The sequence below is a fragment of the Mesoplodon bidens genome (genome assembly GCF_964165515.1).
Source record: "Mesoplodon bidens genome assembly, chromosome: 13".
NCBI classification, from domain to species: domain Eukaryota; kingdom Metazoa; phylum Chordata; class Mammalia; order Artiodactyla; family Ziphiidae; genus Mesoplodon; species Mesoplodon bidens.
Window position 1 is genome coordinate 12742070 of NC_138169.1, and position 21096 is coordinate 12763165.

The 21096-nt window shown below is 45.0% G+C and overlaps 1 protein-coding gene across 1 annotated transcript in view; it reads right to left on the reverse strand.

The window, feature by feature from the left end:
• FBXW8 (F-box and WD repeat domain containing 8) overlaps positions 1-14697 on the reverse strand; it is a 117391-nt gene extending 102694 nt beyond the window's left edge. Inside the window, exon 1 of the mRNA XM_081252506.1 lies at positions 14304-14697. Coding sequence (XP_081108632.1) covers positions 14304-14624 — 321 coding nt within the window. The 5' untranslated portion in view covers positions 14625-14697. The remainder of the gene's footprint in view (positions 1-14303) is intronic.
• Positions 14698-21096: the final 6399 nt, after the last annotated feature.

Here is a 21096-nt window from a genome sequence, read left to right on the forward strand (position 1 = left end):
TTGCTTAATGAAATTCACTTTTAATAAGCTTTGGCTGACATCGGTGACTTACTGGTTGCAAGCAAACTATTAATTCACCACTCAAATACAACAGTTGTATATTGCAAGGCTGCATGAAAAGAATCTCAGCATTTTTAAGGGAGTGTGAGCACTGACTCAAAGCCTACCACGATTCAGGGTGAAGATTTTTCTGGAATCATGTTTCCATTCACCTAGGAGTCTCAGGGCTAAAACATAATCCAGGGCATAAGGAGGTAATGTATTCAACTGCAAAAACAGCGCAAGGCTAAGCCCGACGGCCAAGAAGAGTCTCTAGAGGAAAGAAGAGGAAGAGTTGACAGTTCTCGGCGGGCAGAGAAGGAACGGGATGTTACATCAGGACAGCAGTGTTGGCTGTACAGAAAACAACAGGAAGAAGTCTGCAAGTGTAACGGGAAGACAAAGCGGTCCTTGCCTAAAAAATAATGGAAAGTCATTTGTCTAGTGTCATGCTAGGTCCCCTCCTACAGCTAATCAGCTTTACTCATCAAGAAAGAGAGGCATCACCTTCTCTATGCCCAGATCCAACTTGAGACTCCTTATCGTAACTATGGAGGGAATCGAGGAAAGCTGCACACAGTACAAGACTATCATTCACAGCTCTGGGCTTCCTTCTGCTTTCTCTTTTGGATTTTTTTGACTATGGTGAAGTGGAGAAGTCTACCTCATCCACTCAGTTAAGAAACAAGAGAAAAATGTTCCCTGTCCTCATACAAGCAGAATAAAGGCAAAGAAAAGTCTGCACTCATGCAAACTGAACTCATAATTAGCTTTTTTTTTTTTTTTTTCTCACCGCTGCCAGAGGCATTGCTTTCTTCAATCAGTCCCTTCGGGACTCCCTATGAACTGATGTCTGTACTTGACACTACTGCGATGAAGCATGAGAAGTCATCTCTGTTTTTAGTTTTGCTGGTGCAGAAAAGTCACAATTCTGGTGGCAGGTGCCTTCTCCCTTTTGCCTGTTCAGTTGGCCAGTTCTCTACTCTCATCCTAGAAAACACCGCCTCTGCCTCAGCACACTCCAACCTCTGCCACCATCCGCCTTCAGGCCAGCCCCCACGACCTCTGGGATGCAGCAGAGCACGGAGGGTTAGAGCACAGATTCCAACTGATCATCCCAGTTCTGCCATCCGACTAGCCACGAGACCAGGCTAAATGCAGCTGATTCTTAGCTTCCTCATCTATGAAACAGATATTAACACACCTAATATGTTATTCATAGGGCAGTTATGAGAATAAAATGAAATAATACATGGAAAGGGCCTGGCACAAGTATCCAGGCTAAGCATGCAATAATTGATTGTTAATAGTACTATTTTCTGTCCTTGAGTGGCATTCCAGGTCCCTTTTTTTCCTTCAATACATACTTTTGATTAGGTCCACATTCCACGTAGCCCCCACGTCAGCTTGGTGTTTACACAGAAAGTTGTCTCCCCTTGTCACGAGATAAGCACATGATAGTCGATGACAGTGGAAAGGGAATGGTACAGCAGAAGCTGTCATTCAGAAGTATGAATACTGAAAGTATCCACACAACAAGGGCTTTTCCAAGAGGGCTTTTAAAACAGAATCATCAATTTTAAAAGGTTATACTACAGTAATAACTACAGACGGATCTGCTCTGGTGTACAGAGGATGAAAAGGAGGTAGCCAGTCCGGGGTATGAGGGCTCCCATGCCAATAAACAGTCAGAGACTCCATGCTGGTCTCACTGCTAACACACGGGGTTACTGTTCCTGATCATTTATAAGTTCTGGAGAGCAACAACTGCTTCCAAGCACTGAATGATAATTATGTAAACACCAACATCACAAAGCCAAACTTTTTTTTTAAATCACTGTGCTCTTAGAAAAGGGAACTCTCCTACACTGTTGGTGGGAATGTAAATGGATACAGCCACTATAGAGAACAGTATGGAGGTTCCTTCAAAAACTAAAAATAGAACTACCATATGACCCAGCAATCCCACTACTGGGCATACATCCTGAGAAAACCATAATTCAAAAAGAGTCATGTACCACAATGTTCACTGCAGCTCTATTTACAACAGCCAGGACATGAAAGCAACCTAAGTGTCCACTGACAGATGAATGGATAAAGAAGATATGGCACATATATACAATGGAATATTACTCGGCCATAAAAAGAAACGAAATTGAGTTATTTGTAGTGAGGTGGATGGACCTAGAGTCTGTCATACAGAGTGAAGTAAGAGAAAGAGAAAAACAAATACCGCATGCTAACACATATATATGAAATGTAAAAAAAAAAAAAAAAGGTTCTGAAGAACTTAGGGGCAGGACAGGAATAAAGAAGCAGACGTAGAGAGTGGACTTAAGGACATGGGGAGGGGGAAGGGTAAGCTGGGACGAAGTGAGAGAGTGGCATGGACTCATATACACTACCAAGTGTAAAACAGACAGCTAGTGGGAAGCAGCCGCATAGCACAGAGAGATCAGCTCAGTGCTTTGTGACCACCTAGAGGGGTGGGAGGGAGACCCAAAAGGGAGGGGATATGGGGATATATGTATACATATAGCTGATTCACTCTGTTATACAGCAGCAACTAACACAACAATGTAAAGCAATTATACTCCAATAAATGTTTAAAATAATAAAATAAAAGGTGTGAAGAGTGGGAAAAAAAATCACTGTGCTCTTAGAATTGCATCTAAAGTACAAAATGATGGTCAATCCCAAACAGATCAAGTCCCAGACTCTTATGTAAATGAGCTTCCCTGTTGCTACCACTGGCTGGGAATGGCAGGGAAAAAAAAAAGAAACCAACATACTAAAGGAAGGTCCACATCTCCACATCTTAAGAAATATGTAGACCCACAAGGTCAGGAGACCAAATGCTGAAGTTTCATGTTGCATCCTTAGAATCCTTCTAGCAAGACATTCTATCACTGGCTCTTGTAGTGGAGGCTGTGGCGGGTCACTCAGATTTCCCCTCTGGATCCATGACACTTTCCCCCCAGATGCCCACAATACTGCCTGTCACTGGCTTATAGCTGTGTCCCTTCCCAGGCACTGCCCTTGGCCAAGCTGCCTCATTCCAGGTTACACTCCCTCCTCGAGGGCAGTGTGCATCCAATGACTACTCAACAGCTGAGTATAAAGTATAAAGACCTGTATGTGGGACCCCTCAGAAAGGCCAACCCATGAAACCACCTGCATGCAAATCTCTATCTCAGAGTCTGTTTCACGGAAAATCTAATCTTTATTCCCAAACAGTCCTGTGTTCAGCACATTCACAAGGGCTCTTACGCACAACTCCAGAGACATTAGTCTAGGTAACCTAACTTCCCTTTCTACTAAGGAAGCAACAGTGGAATGCAGGTAAGTTAGAGTGATGTTATTATACCAAAAACAAAAAACTAGAGCAGCTTCAGGGTTAAGTAAATCACTCATAAACTTCTCTCTCTTATTATCAGTAACATATCACTTGGGGAACACCTTACAAAAGATTGAGAGTTACGAGCATGCTTGATCCTGTGGTTAAAAATCCAATTCTTTTATAGGTACAGCATAATTGGACAAGGATGTGGAGCCACATCCTGGACAGAGGCTGCACCCCAGTAACCACATATACCTTAATAGCAGAAGGTCCTAAGCACTCTCATTTGGTACTACCCTGGTTCACAAAGTAAAAAAAAAAAACAAAAAACTACTACTTGCTACTAGTGTGCAGAGAAATACCCTGCCATCTAAAAGGTGCTATCAGTGCTCGCTTCAGCAGCACATATACTAAAATCGGAACAATACAGAGAAGATTAGCATGGCCCCTGCACAAGGATGACATGCAAATTTCTGAAGTGTTCCCTATTTTTAGCAATTATACTCCAATAAAGATGTTTTTTTTTTTGCGGTACGCGGGCCTCTCACTGTTGTGGCCTCTCCCGTTGCGGAGCACAGGCTCCGGACGCGCAGGCTCAGCGGCCGTGGCTCACGGGCCCAGCCGCTCCGTGGCATGTGGGATCTTCCCGGACCGGGGCACGAACCCGTGTCCCCTGCATCGACAGGCGGACTCTCAACCACTGCGCCACCAGGGAAGCCCAAGATGTTAATAAAAAGAATTTAACTGCAGTCTCTAAATAGAAAATAATTAAAAATAAAAAAAAATAAAAGGTTCTATCAGACTTCCATCTAGGCTATTTTGAAGCATACAGCCACCCTAAAAGTTATGGGCCACATTAACCAACTATATCTATACTAACTTAAATATGGAAATGGACAAGTTGGCGGTTCAGAAACTAATATATTCCAAGAAGAAAAGAGACACTTGAAATATAGGAAACGTGGTCGTACTATAAAAATGTATGACTACAATGTTTAGAGAATAATTTAGAATGGACAAATTTATGCTACAGAAGACCAGTAAATTTAAAGTATTAACATTCCTTCAAATTTAAAGAAGGATACCCTTTAGACAACATACAACTTGGGTTTTAATTTTTTTTTAATGGTTGAGATATTGATTCTCTCTCCAGTATTGGTGACTCTTGTCCTATATTATACATCAAAATCGTGTGTGTGTGTGTGTGGGTGTGTGTGTGTGTGTGTGTGTGTGTGTGTGTGTTTAAACCAAAAACCCAGGGTCTCACTCAGACCTAATGTCCCAAATTCCCAGAGATGGGGCTCAAGCAACTCTTCCTCAGGAATCCTCATACAAACCAAAAGTTGAGAACCACAACCCTAACTTACCAAAAGATGTAAAAATCAATCCTTTCCCAATCAAGCCAAAAAAAAAAAAAGCCACCACAAAGGGATCATGTTACTTTGTTAATTCAAAGTCAGTGAATACTAGATTTTCCCAAAGTCTACTGGACTTACTCCAAAAACGCTAAGAGAAATTGCAAACAGATCCATCCCCAGGGAGGCTGATTTGTACTCTTATGTGCTAATGTAAGACTAAGTCTGTAAATGGACTGGTTTTGTGCCTTACTGTTAGACATTTAATCTGTCTTCTCTTGTTTAGTAGAAGAAGGAATAATTACTAAGAGCCAAATCAGTAAAAAGTGAAGAAACTGACTTAAGGTTTGTTCCCAGGGTAATCTCCAGGGCAAACAACAGGAGAGATCTCTCTAGATGGTGTGTTAAGAAACTAAGAAAAGCACCTGAGTTCAAACAATAGATATATAGCATTTCTGCTAAATCTGTCACTGAAAGGAGACTGTTTTCTACATGAATTTATCTCAACTTTCTACATACTGCTAAGGAATAGACGCACACAATCTCAATCAGGAGGAATAGATGAGTTCCAGTTTCACCCGCATTTTCTTTAAGAAAAATAAAATTAGTTGATTAGGGGAAAAAAAGGTCTGAAACACTGTCAAGATAAACAGCCATTCATTTACATTCCCAAATGTGTCTCAAAACATGTTCTTATTTATACAAAAGAAAAACAATGACAAAAGTCCACCAAAATGTTAACAGCTGTAGCCACTGAGCAATGACATTACAAGAGATTTTTGTTTTCGTCTTTCTATTCTTTTGAATTTCCTCAATATTTTTTACAATAACCATGTGATAGTTTCACAAAGAAAAACAATACATTTTTAAGATAAGGTGTTTTATGTTCAAAACATTATCTGAATTCAGGTCCATGCCAGGTGCTGGGGGGAGGGAGGTACTGTTAGCAAATGTATAAGAAATGATATCAACACTCAAAGAGCTAAAATCTTTTATAGAGCTAAATCACTGTCCCATAAAATGGAATAAAAACTGGAGTCTACAAAAGGCAATAGAGATAGCCCCCCAAGGTATTCCCAAGTTCATCAGGAAGCCAGCTATTTAGAACCTGGAAATCATTTCTCCGAAGCAACAATGCTGTAAAGAGTGGTTAAGCTCCCAAGCAGTCCACAAAAGGCCAACTTATTGTTTAACATTTAACCTAATCCCTTGCCTCGCTATGAGAAAGAGCAAAAGGTATTCAATAAATTTTTGTTGACAGCATACGTGGATGATATAGCTGAACTTTAACACTACAGGATCTAACAGGCACATTGCACTGCATACAGTAGATGCACATTAAACGTCCATGGGATCTGATTCTTTTTAATGGGCTTCCCAACTTCAAGAGCGATTATCATCCACCACCTACTGGTATGATTCCCCTGGGCACTCTGGCAAGGGGTGGACACAAGAGAGCCATCTAAACAATCGGGCAGCACGGGCTGGGGCGACCCCAGGAGGCTGGGCAGTGGAGAAAGCTAGGGAGGCAGAGGACGCACGACCTCTGCTTTCTAAGCCCCCTTTTAGTCTAAACTGGGATACAGTTTTTCTCTCCAGAAAGAAGTCAGGAGGGGAGGGGGAGGGGGAGTTCCCTTATCAAAAGCTTCCGGTCCCAGGGGGGCCTGTGCCGGTACGGGTTGTTTGCGGAAAGAGCTTCACGTCGAGGGTCCCAAATACTCGAAGCACATTCGTACCATCAGAATTGGCTACATCATTTGTAGAGCCCAGTGGAAACTGGAAATGCAGGGCCCCTTGTTTAATATTAAGAATGTCAAGATGGCAACAACAGAGCATTAAACCAAGCACAGGGTGCTTCTAAGCCTGAGGCCCTATGTGACTGCACAGGTCACACGGGCCCACGAGGCCAGCTGGCCCTGGCCACCACAGAACCTCTGCACTTGCCGATCTCTGCCTAGAATGCCCTCCCCCGAATCTCTGCACACTTGCTCCCTCACCCCTTCCATAAGCATGACCTTCCCAGGAAGGCCCTCTTGGACAGCACTACCCCCAACACATACACACACTACCCCTTCCACCTGCTTTATTCTTCTCCAGGGCATCTATTACCTGACAATTATTTGTTCATTGTCCATCTCCCTCTTGCCCAGGATGTGGGCTTTCTAAGAGCATGAATTTTTTCTGACTTGTTCACTGCTGTAGCCTCAGTGCCTAGAAGAGTACCTGGTACCAAGAAGCCGCCTAATGAGTACTTGAGGAGTGAATGAATGGAGCCCAGGCTGCTTCAAGCACCAGAACCTTTCAACAAACAGACGTCCTAAGTTACAAGTTGTTCTAGTGTACACAGAGACCATTATAAAACGTGCCCAAGTAGACATGTGCTCACTCGTAACAGGAAAAAAAATACATGGCACTGACAAGAGAACGTTTTAGTTGGAGTAAAGGAAAAGGCAGAGAACCTTGGGCTGGAGGGATCAGGGGAGAGTTAACATAGGAACAAGAATCAAGTTAAGCCTTAAAAGGAAGGCAAAGGACAGAAAGCGGAAGGAAAGTCACTCTAGGTAAGCCAATGCATGAGTTCACATTTGACTCGGTTGCCTTCTCATTTTGTATTAGTCAGTTTCCTTACTTGTTTCTAACTTTAAAGAAAAGAGGAGGGCTTCCCTGGTGGAGCAGTGGTTGAGAGTCCGCCTGCCGATGCAGGGGACACGGGTTTGTGCCCCGGTCCGGGAAGATCCCACATGGCGCAGAGCAGCTGGGACCGTGAGCCATGGCCACTGAGCCTGCGCGCCCGGAGCCTGTGCTCTGCAACGGGAGAGGCCACAACAGTGAGAGGCCCACGTACCGCAAAAAAAATAAATAAATAAATAAATAAATAAATAAAGAGGAAAGTCAAGTCATCAAATTGACCTGTTGACAACATAGATGTAGGCTCTGACAAATTAAATATTGACAAAGTGAGCAATAAATATTGGCCAACAGTATTAAAACTTTCATCAGGCCTGAAAACCCAAATCGTAACGCTCTCAATGTTCACAGGGGTTCTAACCATCACAGAGCCTCCTTATGAGGCTGCTGTTGGAAGCAGCAGCTCTGCCCATGTTATTTCAATTCCACACATGCCGACTGGGCCCCCACTGCACTGAGTACCATAGGTGGGGTTACAAGAGGAAGACAAGAGACACTGCCCTCCAGGGATTCCAGGGGGCGGCTTGAAGCAAGAGGCTCACCAGGGATAAGCTTTAGCAAAGAGGAAGTGAGATAGTATAATGAACTTTTCTGCAATACTAATGATAATAATAGCACCAGTTTTAATTTACTGTCTACTTATTGTAAGCCAGCTTGGTGCTAAGAATGTCCCAGCCTCTACACAAGATCATACGAGCCTGGTCCTCATTTGATAAGGCAGGGTAAGTGACCTGCCCAAGGTCAGACAACAAGTCAGCAGCAGAGACCGCATCTGAACTCAGGTCCGCCCGATTCCTAGCCTGGACTTGTAACCAGAGCCATCCTGCTCCATTAATGTTACCCTTTCAGTTAAAAGAAGCAAGACTAGGCTTCTGAGGTCAGGGACTGTGTCCATTCTGCTTACTACTGATTCCCTGGCACCCAGCTGATCCATAAATATGTTGGATGAACAGAAATCACCTACGTTGCTACAGTTAGTGCCGCTTCAAACAGTTACCCACTTAAAGTGGTCATCTGTTGTTTCTGCCCAACATCCATCCCCTCTTTTCTTTTAGGAAACCACCCCACTCTTGGTCAACATGGCTTAGGTGGGGCTGACCCCACACTTATCTTCAGGAGTGGGCAGTGGATATGAGCCTGGCCAATTTGCGTCAGTGACTGGTTTGAGGATGGCTCCATGACCCAGTCTGATCAATGTGAATTTAAGTTCATAACTTCTGCTGCATAAAACAGATGCTCTCTTTCCCCTGGGTTGCTAACCTGACAGAATATAAGACTGGAGTTGCTGGCAGCCATTTTATCCCAAATTGGGATAAAGCCAATTCTATGAATAAAGCCAACAAAAGGAAAGCAGGACTGAGAGATGAAGAGATTTCTACAGAGAAAAAAACATTTGTAACTACTGAGGTAACTGATGTTCACTAAACTTACTGTGGTAATCATTTTGTAACATATACATATGTCAAGTCACTGTGCTGTACCTGTCAGTGTTCTATGTCAATTACATCTCAGTAAAACTGGGGTGGGGGGAGGACAAAAAAAAAGAGAGATGGAGAGACTTCTAGTTACATCATAAAACCACCCAGAACAAGGACCACAGCTGGAATTTTCAGTTACATGAATCAACAGATTCCTGTTTGGTTTTTTTTAAGCCAGTATGAGTTGGGTGCTGACTGCTTGCAGCCCAGAGTCCTGACACATCACCTAAATAGAGATGGGACCGAGCAACTGGATTTCATAACCACCACAGTGAAGAAAGCAGCAGCATACTTGCAATTATACTCCACTATCTGTGAGAAGCCTGAATTTACTGAGAAAGGGAAAAAAGACAAACAAGACAAAGTGCCTACTGCCTCTAAAATTCTATGCAGGGCTGTATCATTTCTTTCACTAACTCAACCATATACCAAGAAGACAATTTAGGTGTCCCTAACTCACCATCTGAAACAGATGGTTTCTAAGCACTATGACCAAAAGCTTCACAAGAGAAGACGAGGCTCAGTGGGAGTCATTTCTAAGTTTTCGTTTCAGCTGGGCTTGTCCATCAAAGGTCTTGCCTGTACCGGCCATGTGACACTGTAAGGCGATGCTGTTCACGCTCCCATCAAGAGGCAATTTCACTGCTGAGTGCTAACGTACTAGTTGTTCTTGCTCTAGTGATGATACTGAAAACTGAAGTGACGGAGACTGCACCAAAAACACAACAGGATGTGCTGGTGTAACAGAGTGCTCCAAAGGTGGGGGAAAAGGGGAGGGGGGGTGTTAGGGGGTGGTACCGGCTTTTTATTTCCCTTTCATGTCAACTGGATGAGCCTGTCAGAGTTTCTGGGGAGTCCAAGATGGAACTAAATTTTCCTTTTCAGGAGTCACCCACAGATCAAAGGATTCTTGGGAAGACATAAGGCAAAGATCACAAACTCATGGCCCAAGGCAAATATAGTCGAAGGAGAGGTGTCGTTTTCTATCGTGTACATATGTTCACAAAAACTAAAAGTGGGAAGAGTTTTTGTGGTAGATAGTTATATTAACTAGTCCCCTAATTTGTTCATGCCTCTCTGTGTTCAAGCATTTGGGTATCTGACTCTGGGTGAGGCCATATGAATTGCGTTGGTCAATGAGACAATAACAAACATGACCTAGGCAGAGACTTCAAAAGCACTTGGGGGTTGGGACTTGCCTTTTTGCTGCTCTCGTAACTCTGGTAAGGTCCACCCAGGGCTAACGTGCTGGAAGATGAGACACGTAATCCAGACACACACACACACACAACCAGAAGTGGAGCTGCCTCGCCGACAGGAGTTAACCTCAGACGGGTACATGAGCCCACTCATGCCCAGCTCAACTGTCACTCTGCAAGATGGTGAGCTAAATAAATCTTGGTTGTCTTAAGCCAAAGTTTTGGGGGTTTTTTGTAGCAAAAACTGATAGAGCCCACATAAAAATACATAATCGCAATTTGGGGGGAAAAAACCCTAAAGACTCTGCAACACCAGGACCACATTCTTACACGGCAACAAGGAGCTGACCTGGGCAGAGGTTCTCGCTTTTAGCCCAGCCACAGCTTAACATTTTCCAATTCGTCACTATCATCTCATCCATGCTAGGGTCACGTTCAGTCGCCATATGTCGTCTCAGTTGGGTGGTGGTATATTTATGGCAAAGAAGAAAGTGAAACACTATATTCCACATACTCCAGTTACTATGAAAGGTGAAAAAAACAGCACAACCACTTTGGAAAATGGTCATTATCTACTAAGGCTGAACATACACATATCCTGTAACCCTGCAATTCCACTCCTAAGCAAATACCCAAGAAGAGTGTGTACATATGTTCCAAAAGATGTACAAAATGTTCACAGCAGCACTATTCCTGACAGCCCCAAACTGGCTATTAACAAACTAGTTATCAATAATGCCCATCAACAGAATTAGTAAGATGTGGTATATTTATAGGGATAAATCTCATACATAATGCTGTGTACAAGAACCCAAAAGTATGTGTTGTATGATTCTACTTATATAGTTCAAAATCAGATAAAATTAAAATAAGACATTAGGGGCTTCCCTGGTGGCGCAGTGGTTGAGAGTCCGCCTGCCAACGCAGGATACACGGGTTCGAGCCCTGGTCTGAGAAGATCCCACATGCCACGGAGCAGCTGGCCCCGTGAGCCACAATTACTGAGCCTGCGCGTCTGGAGCCTGTGCTCCGCAACAAGAGAGGCCGCAATAGTGAGAGGCCCGCGCACCGCGATGAGGAGTGGCCCCCACTTGCCACAACTAGAGAAAGCCCTCGCACAGAAACGAAGACCCAACACAGCCATAAATAAATAAATAAAATTTAAAAAAAAAGAGCCGGTGACACGTACGTGCGCCAAGACAGCGTGAATTGGAGAGGAAAAAAAAAAAAACTTCAATAGGTTACCAGAGTAATTCAAGGTGAACTACAAATAAAGGATAATTGAGACCGCCCAATTTTTAAAAAATAAATAAATAAATAAGACGTTAGAAGTCAGGTGAGTGGTTACCCTTGGGTGGAATGGCACACATAAGGGTTCTGAAAAGCTGGTAATGTTGTTCTGTAACCTGGGTGATGTTTACATTGATGTGTACACTCTTGGAAATACATCAAGATGTACATTTATGGTTGGTACACTTCAATAGAGAGGTTGCCTTTTTTTTTTAATTTTTAAAAAGGGGGGAAACAAGACCAAGAGGAGGGCTGTGCTTCAAGAAAAAACGGTTAAGTATTTTTCTTTAGGGGTATTGTGAAGACAATATCTACACCGTTATGTTTACTACTTAATGTGACAAAAAGAACGGTAGCCGTTATGAAACAAATTATTACAAAAGTATGGCTGGAATCTGAAGACACAACACCTGACGAACTAGGAAAAGAAGGATCAAATGAGTAACATGTAGCCTACTTCACTCATTTGCATTTCCTCCCTGCCCTCTGTGGGCTTTGGGACTTACAACCCCTGAAATACCTTTTCTATAAAGGCTGCCATCATTTCTCAGACTGAAGATACTGGGTGGGTCCCTTAAAACAATTACTTTCCTAAACCTCATCTGTCATATGGGACTAATGCTGTCCACTGGAGAGGGCCATTGGGAGAACTGAAGAAGACAATGTCTCTAAACCCTGACAAGACAATACCCAGGAGACAAACAAGTAAGCACGCCATGAATTATTATTACTTTATTTTTTATTTATAGCAGTGTTACTGATGATTGCTAAGTACAAAAAACAAACAAACAAACAAAACCACTAGCGGTGCCCCAAAGTTGGATGCTCCTCACGATAGCTTAGAGCCTAGCAGAACCTAATGTGGTGATTCCAAAGGGAGTATAAGGGATCAAGGGCATATACTCCAGGGCAGGCTTTTTCTAACTATAAATGGAACAGATTCTTAAGTCCCTTGGATCCTCCAGCAGGCAGGCCGCTTCCATTTTCAGGATACTTCAGTTAGGGCTCCACTATATTTGGTATCAATGCCTGTGCCTCAGGAATGTTAGGACTAGAAAGACTAGGGAATCAAGAACTCAAACCAAAATAAGCTGTACAGCTGAGAACAATGTCTCAAACTCACCTAATCATCCCAATCACCAGGTTTCTGGGCCCCTCCTCTGGAAACTGATGCAGCAGGGCTGGGAAGGGCCAGAAACTATATTTTAATAAGGCTTAATGTGATTGTTACAGCAAGTCAAGTTTTGGGAACTCCTACCTGGTGAAATTTAAAGTCCAACAGATCTGAATCCAAATTCAATCCCAAGAACTTGCAGCTGGGTAACCCTGGGCAAATTACAGAAAACCTGCATTTCCTCGTTTGTAAAATGAGACTGACAATACCTACCTCCCAGGATTGTTCTGACTCCTGAATACAATGCCATATTCAGTGGGGAGGATTTGTGAGGCCCCAAATGTGCCTTTGTCCTAATAATCCACATTCCTGTTTCTCTTTACCCCCAAAGCTGGTCTTGCCTCAGCCTACAAGTTTACTTTTGTGGGGATAACTACTGTGCAGATCTGGACTGGCCTGAACAACTTACCAGGTGCTAAGTCACCTTCCCAAGCCACTGACAAATTTAATTTTTTTTTTTTCTCGGTACGCGGGCCTCTCACTGTTGTGGCCTCTCCCATTGCAGAGCACAGGCTCCGGACGCGCAGGCTCAGCGGCCATGGCTCACGGGCCCAGCCGCTCCGCGGCATGTGGGATCTTCCCAGACCGGGGCACGAACCCGTGTCCCCTGCATCGGCAGGCGGACTCTCAACCACTGCGCCACCAGGGATGCCCAACAAATTTAATTTTTACATGTCAGACTTCTTCAATGATGACCCGCTTCTTACAGAAGCACGCATGACGCCAATATGAATTTTCATATATAAGAATTAACACATTAAATGAGAACGCTTATAACACACACATACACACACACACACAAAAAGTTTATATCTAACCTTAGAGATAGGCAGAGCACAGAACCAGAAACTCTGAGAAATCTTATAGCTACTAATGTTATTTGAATATTACTACATATTATGTTGAATAAGCCACTTCTTCTGGAAACAGCTTAGCAATTACAGAATTACTCCCTATTGAGAAGCCATAGACGCTGCCTTTGAGCCCAATTTAAGTCATTAAAACCTGCTGCCTTTTTCCAACTCTTAAACATGAATGTGTTTCAGGTGATCTTGATTGTGCCACCTTTGTGAAAGGGGCTTTTTTTTTTTTTTTTTTTTTTTTTTTTTTTTTAAAGAGAGAGGGTTCCTGGCTTCCTCCAGATTCTGGAAGGGATTCATGCCCCACAAAATGAGCACTATGATTAGCATGGAGGTTCTTATCAAAAGTTTTTTTTCTGCTTTAACTGAAGTAATGCATGAACAGTTAGAAAAACTTGAACTGTACAAACACTATATAGAGAAAAGTTAAAATTCCTTCCTATCCACGTCGTGAGTTCTCCTCCACAAAGGCAACCTTGTTAAAAGTTTAGGAACCCTTCTAGATCAGGATTTCTCGGTCTCATACTTGCTGACATTTTAGACCAGATAATTTTTTGTGGGTGCTGTCCCGTGCATTGTAGAATGTTCATGAGCATTCCTGGCCTCGACCCACTAGACGCTTGCAGCGAACACCCCCCCCGCCCCAATTGTGGCATCCAAAAATGTCTGCAGACACTGCCAAAACGGGGCACAAAATCGCCCCCAGCTGGGAACCACACCTTCCAGAGATACTCAATGCACGCACAAACACAGGGGTGTGTACCTCTACTCATTTCCCCACCCCCACACTGGTGGCACACAGTTACTTTCCAACTCATTAGGCCATTTGTACCGGGGCGACGGCCAGCCCGTGCCTCGGCGGGAGGCGACGGCCACTCACCAGGTCCCGGATGAGCTGATCCACCAGCTGCTCCCCGCCGCCGGCAGCCTCGCGGGCCGGAGGGGAGCGGGAACGGCTCGCCGCCTCCTGCCTCTCGGCCCGGGTCGCCCGCGCCACCGGGGGCCGCCCCGCGCCCTCCAAAAGGCCCTGGGCCAGCGCCAGGTACCCCGAGGCCTGCTGCTCGCCGCGCCCAGGGACCACCTCGGGCCGACGCGGCCGGCGCTCAGCAGCCTCGGGCCGCCGCCGCTTCCTCAGCGCCTGGGTCTGCGCCAGCTCCTCCTCCCAGCGCCGGCGGAACTCGTCCAGACTGTGGTCGGCCATCGCCGCCGCTCCCGGCCCGCCGCGTCCTCTCCGGCCCACCAGGTGCCACGGGACGGTCCCTCCGCGGGAAGTGTCCGCCGCCGCCGGAAACCGCCGCCGCTGCCGCGCTCGGGTTCCGGGTGGCGTGCCCGGCCCCGCCCCGCCCCCAGTGCTCCCCTCCGGCTGTCCCTGGCGCTGTGGCTTGCGGCAACCCAGGCCGGGGTCTGTGCCCTGCCCCCGCCCCAGCTTCTCAACTTTCCGCTTGTGGCTTTTGCCAAGCGCAGACTGTGAGCCAAGCCCTGTTTTTTCATTCAAACATGCATTGAGCAACTACTATGTCAGGTGCTGAGAATTCAGTATTTGAATCTGCAGCAACAAAAATAATCTCTTCCCTCTAGGGGTTTGCATTCAAGTGAGGGGGTGGGAAGGAGGAGGCGTTCAACAAACGAATATGAACGTTTGAATCCGTGGGAGGCGTTATGAAGAAGCTAAAACAAGGTAAGGTAATAAAACAAGGCGAGGGACAGGGATGGGAGGATTACTTTTAGAAGGATGTTCAGAGAATGGACTGTCTGATACGCCGTGTGAGCTAAAAGCTAAATGAGGAGAGAAACCAGCCATGGGAAGATCAGATCTCATAAGAGATCTTTCCAGAAGGAACTGCAAGTGAGAGGGCTATGAGATTGGAAAGTAAGAGGCATACAACAGCATACCACCTTCTAAGGGCTTTGTATCTGTTGTTCGCTCCTCAGGGACTTTTATCCCCACCTTGACCTGGTTAACTCTCACACATCTTTCATATCTCAGTTCTCCCAAACTCCCAAACCTCCCAAACCCCGCCCCCGCAAATCACGTCTCCCTGCTATTCATTCTTAACAGCATCCCATACTTATAGCACAGAACACAATTTGTAATTTTATATCTGTGTGATGTCTTACTAACATCTCCCTTCCCTACTGGACTGTCAGTCCTTAGCTTGGAGGCCAGTGATTAATAGGAGCTCAATAAATATTTACTTAATAACAACACTTAAAGTGAGAACTACTGTCTTCACTTTACAGATAAATAGCCACAGAGCACACAGCTGGTAATTTGCAGACCCAGGATTCTAATCCTCTTTCTTAGTCCATACCTGACCTATTAATTATCAGAATTATAGAGCCCACACATCTAGACCAGCTAGGAACCATTTGGTGGCACCTCTGGTTACCGTGTGTGTGTGTGTCTATTTTTAAATTCAGTGATACCACCAGCATGGTTGTTGACAGCCTGGGTGCCAGAGGTGGATCTAGGTGGGAATCCCAGCACCTTCATTTACTCACATCCTCTTTCTTCCAGCAGATTGAGGAGTTCAAAGAATACGTTCAGGGAGGTTCACTGAAGCATTGTTTATAGTGCTAAATATCAGAAGCAATCTAAGTAGTTGACAATAGGGCATTGGTTAATTAAGTTATTCTCCATTAGAATGTAAGAAAGATCCTAACTGGCTTGTCAGCTTCGTGAGAGCAGAGACCTCATCTATTTGTTCTTTGCTATGTCTTCAGTGCTCAAAACAGTGTCTGGCACATAGTACTACATATAATGAATGAGTAAATGAAAAACTGTGCAGCTATTGAAAAACTGTGCCACTATTAAATTACATTGGAGAAGAAAACTTAACTACGTGAAAATTATTCACAATATAGCAAAGTCGGGATACATAACTGTATGTAGGGCATGATCCCAGTGGTGTCTCTTAAAGAGAGTGTATGCATTAAGAAGAATATACACCCAAATCTTACCAAAAGAGATCTCTAGAGAGAACAGAATTATGGGTGTTTTAGTGTTCTTTTTCTTTATCTGTATATTATAATTTGCTACAATAAATGTTGTCCCAGCCTGAGTTCCTCCAGAAAGCAGAGCCTGAGACCTAGGCTTGCAAGCAGCTAGTTATTTGTAGGAGTGATTCCAGAGAAGAAACGTGGGGGACCGAGAAGACTAAAACAGGGAAGGAGGGACAGCTAATCCGAAGAGCATTCTTGGGTTGGTCCTGTTCTGGGCAACTTAGACTCAATCTCACTGGGACCTTCTAAGGAGCCTTGAAGATTGTCCTCCCAAGAAGTAAGAGCTGGAAGGGAACATTTAGCCACTGGCTCATCCTCCGTTAGAGAAAGGTTAAACCATGGGTTTTTCATAATCTTTCACTTCCAGGTTGAATATAAGTAAACAGATTCCCATGGATGTCCCACACCAAGGCAGTGAAGAGACGCTGGGGCAAAAAGCAAGAGATACTCTATACAATTAACAGGAGGGACTGTCAGGCACAAGTCAGTTGCTATAGCCAAGGCTGAAGTAAATGGCAAATCAAGAGGATGTAGTGTAGGGCATTAGAAGTGCCCCATAAGTATTTTTAGTTATAAAATGAGCAGCTATTTTCCCCCCAAACACTCGCTAACATCCCACTTCATTCTAGATGCTTTCCATATGAATTCCAAAGATCAAACTTGTTTTTATTTATCTGCTTGTGGGTCAGAAGGCAAATAAGGCTCTTTTTATATCTCTAGGACTTATGGAGCATCTAATACTTGAAAAGCAAACTAGAAAGAGTTTTAAATGCCTAATTTTGATGGTCAAAAAGTCAGTTTCCTCTTGCCCCTTTAAAAGAATTTTAAGGGGCAGAGGGGGCAGGCTAATGGGGCAATTAGTCACCCAGGGAAAATGAAGAAAGAGGGGAGAAAAATGCTAAGAGGAAGGGAAATACTGTCCTTTTCTCAGTATTGCCTACCATTCACTAAGAATATTATGTTGATTTTATATCTTCCCAATAAAATAGTAAATTCCTGGGCCTCCATATCCTCAAATGAAAAATAAAGGTAAAGGGCTTCCCTGGTGGCGCAGTGGTTGAGAGTCCGCCTGCTGATGCAGGGGACGTGGGTTCGTGCCCCAGTCGGGGAGGATCCCATGTGCCGCGGAGCGGCTGGGCCCGTGAGCCATGGCCGCTGAGCCTGTGCGTCTGGAACCTGTGCTCCGCAACGGGAGAGTAGCCCCCGCTCGCCGCAACTGGAGAAAGCCCACGTTCAGCAACGAAGACCCAACGCAGCCAAAAGTAAATAAGTAAAATAAATAAATTTATTTAAAAAATAAAGGTAAAGATATCTTCCCTTCAGAGTAAGGCTGGTAAGATGCCATAAGATGTACCATCTGCTAGCATCCATAAGGCACATAGCAGGCATTCTGTGAATGATCGTTATGATCCACATTAATACGGTCTTGGCAGTTAGAGATTATGTCTAACCTATCCTCTGTATGTCTAGTGTTCCATGAGCCCCACCTTTTCCCCTATCAAGAGTGTTCCTTGCAAGTCCAATCCATTAGATATCTTTGGTTGCAAGCAACAGATATCAAATCTCGATACCTCAAGCGTAAAGTAATCAAACTCAGAGAAATAAAGGAAAAGAGGAATGACTAGCCCCTTGGAATGCCCAGAACCAGGTCAGATTCAGAGATGTCATTGTAGGAAATCCTGAACCATCCATTTTGGTTACACTCACCACCTGTCTTCCACGTTCTGGGATTCAAAGTCCCAGAGCAGGAGCTCTCAGAGTGTGGCCCTTGGACCAGCATCACCTGGGGACTCCTTAGGAATGCAAACCGTCAGGCCAGACTACTGAATAAGATACTCTGATGCAACCCTAGCAACCTGTGCTTTAACAGTCCCTCCAGGTGACTCTGATGCACAATCCAGCTTGAGAACCACCATCCCAGAGGATCACTGGAATGGGCTGGTTTGGGTCACATTCCAGGCCCTGACTAAGGAGCGGGGACTACAGTGGGGTGGATTTCCAGGACCGTATGAAGTGAGGCAGCGGAGTTCCCCAAAACAGCCGAAGGGGGAAGGGATACTGGACCAGACTAAAACGTGTGCAAGGCTGTCACAGGAAGGAGGCTCTGGGAAGTCAGTCTTAGTGCTTCCCGTGCCTGCACACCTCCTCTGCCCATGGTCGAGATGTTGGACGCTCCCCTCTAAACCCCAGCTCTGCTGGAGCCCCAGAAAGATGGCTGAAAATGGCCATCACCCTTCCCCAAGTACCTCCTGCCTTACTCCTCCTCCTCAGACCACTCATGTGCTGGACTACAAGGGTTCAAGAACTTCCTCACTGCAGAGTCAGGGAGGTCTCGAAAAAGTAGTTACAGTGGGGGCCAGGAGCAAAGATCATTAACTTGCTCTCATGTACGAGAGGGTTTATCAGTTTCCATGGCTGCTGTAACAAATTAATAACACACAAACAAAGTGACTTAAAAACAACACGCGGGCTTCCCTAGTGGAGTAGTGGTTGAGACTCCGCCTGCCGATGCAGGGGACGCGGGTTCGTGCCCCGGTCTGGGAAGATCCCACATGCCGCGGAGCGGCTGGGCCCGTGAGCTATGGCCGCTGAGCCTGCGCGTCCGGAGCCTGCGCTCCGCGGCAGGAGAGGCCACAACACTGAGAGGCCCGCGTACCGCAAAAACAAAAAACAAAAAACACGCAATTATTCTTTTACAGTTCTAGAAGCCAGACGTCCAAGATCCATTGCACGGGGCTGAAATCAAGGTGCTGGCAGGGCCCTGCTTCCTCAGAGGCTTGAGAGGAGAATCTGTTTCCTTACCTTTTCCAGCTTCTAGAACGTGCACTCCTTGCGTTCCTTCGCTCGTGGCTCCATCTTCAAAGCCAGCAGGGTAGCGTCTTCCTTCCGCCATCACACTGCCTTCCGTCTCTGCGTTCAGGTCTCCCTCTGCCTCCCTCTTGTAAGGATTCCTGTGATTAAATAAGGCCCACCTGGGGAATCCAGGCTCCTCTCCCCATCTCAAGATCCTTAATTTACTCTTTTTTTTGGCCACTGCGCAGCATGCAGGATCTTAGTTTCCCAACCAGGGATGGAACCTGTGCCCCCTGCAGTAGAAGCGAAGAGTCTTACCCACTGGCCCGCCAGGGAGGTCCCTCAAGATCCTTAATTTAGTCACATCAGCAAAAACCTTTTTGCCATCTAAGGTAGCATTCCAAGGTGCCAGAGATTAGGACCTGGCTATCTTTGGGGGCCATTGTTCAGCCTACCACAGAAGGCCTTCAGTGACCACAGAGTCAAATGCCTTCAGGTGACTCCACGAAATCAAAATGAGGCAAGTAGAGCAGGTGTGGACAGCGGCAAAGGGAGTGGGACGCCCGTCTAGAGGGGAAACCAAAACTCTGCTCCGGCCACCGTTGGATCTTAATCTGAATCTTCCAAAACCCGGTATCTTGATTTTTAATGACTAGCAACAAATTTTGATTTTTAAAGAATAAAGATTTTTATTAAAAGTGTAAATTGCATTCAGTAGCCTCCAAACCCCAACGGTAGTTCATTCTTGAGCAATCCATCAATTAGGACAAATCTCCCTTCCACTTACCATTAAGATACCTCTTTAGCTCTTGTGAGCAGGATTGAGGAATGACACCTCATTTGGGGCCACTAATGAGTGAAGAACACCAGGAGACTAACATGAAACTAATAGAAAGAAATAATTGTGACTTCAAAGTATAGTGTTTAGAAACATTAACAAAAACATCAGAATTTTACAAGCAGCCATTTCGCATATCAACATGACCCTGGTGTATTCATTGCTATAGGCATTATTGCCCTTTGTTGCTGTTTTATGCCTTCATAAATAGCAAAATATAAAATTCCTTGGGGAACAACTGTGGTCTTAAGGAAGAACTATCTATAGCAAGAAACAATTTGCTTGTTCTTGAGAATTCTCCCATCAATAATTCCATTTTTTTAAATGTTGAACAGACGGAATTCAGTGTCAGCTGCCAGTTACAGACTTAATCACTTAAAAGGAGGTTGTCCCATATGGACACCAGTCCCCATATCTGTTTCTCTCTCCTCAGTCTCCTCTTGTTTTTATTGAAGCCCTCACCCCTTTCATCTCCCCAGCCTGGTTCCAAAACCCCTCCCTCCGTAGGTGTTACTCTCCCCAGGGTTCTATCCCTGGGTCCCTTTCATTTGTCTTGAAAATTCAGCTGCACCTGAGGCTCATCAGAGACGCTCTGTTCATGGAGGCGGCCATGGTTTTGGGGCTCTCACTCCAGCTTAGACTCTGAGACTCCAAGAGCTGATTTCCTTGCCCGCCTACTTAAGAAGCAACACACCAAGGCAAGCTTGGGTTTTTCCTGGAGCCGTCCCGGTCTGGGTTCACAGGAACAGATTCTTGTTAGCATGACTTTGACCCTGACTCCGCTAAGATAGGAACGCTAACATCGTTTCTTCAATTCCAAATCCTCCCTCCCAACTTGTTTCTCTGCAACCCCGACCAAGTGTTTCCTATCTCAGCAAATGACGCCGCTACCCTGACGCTGCAGCCAAGAAGCTGGTTGTTCCTCTCCCCTTCCTCTCACATCAGCAAGTCCTGACAATTCTACCTTCACAGTATATCTTGAATCTGTCTGCTTCTCTTCACCTCCCCTGCCACCATCCTGGTCCAAGTAGGGTTGCCA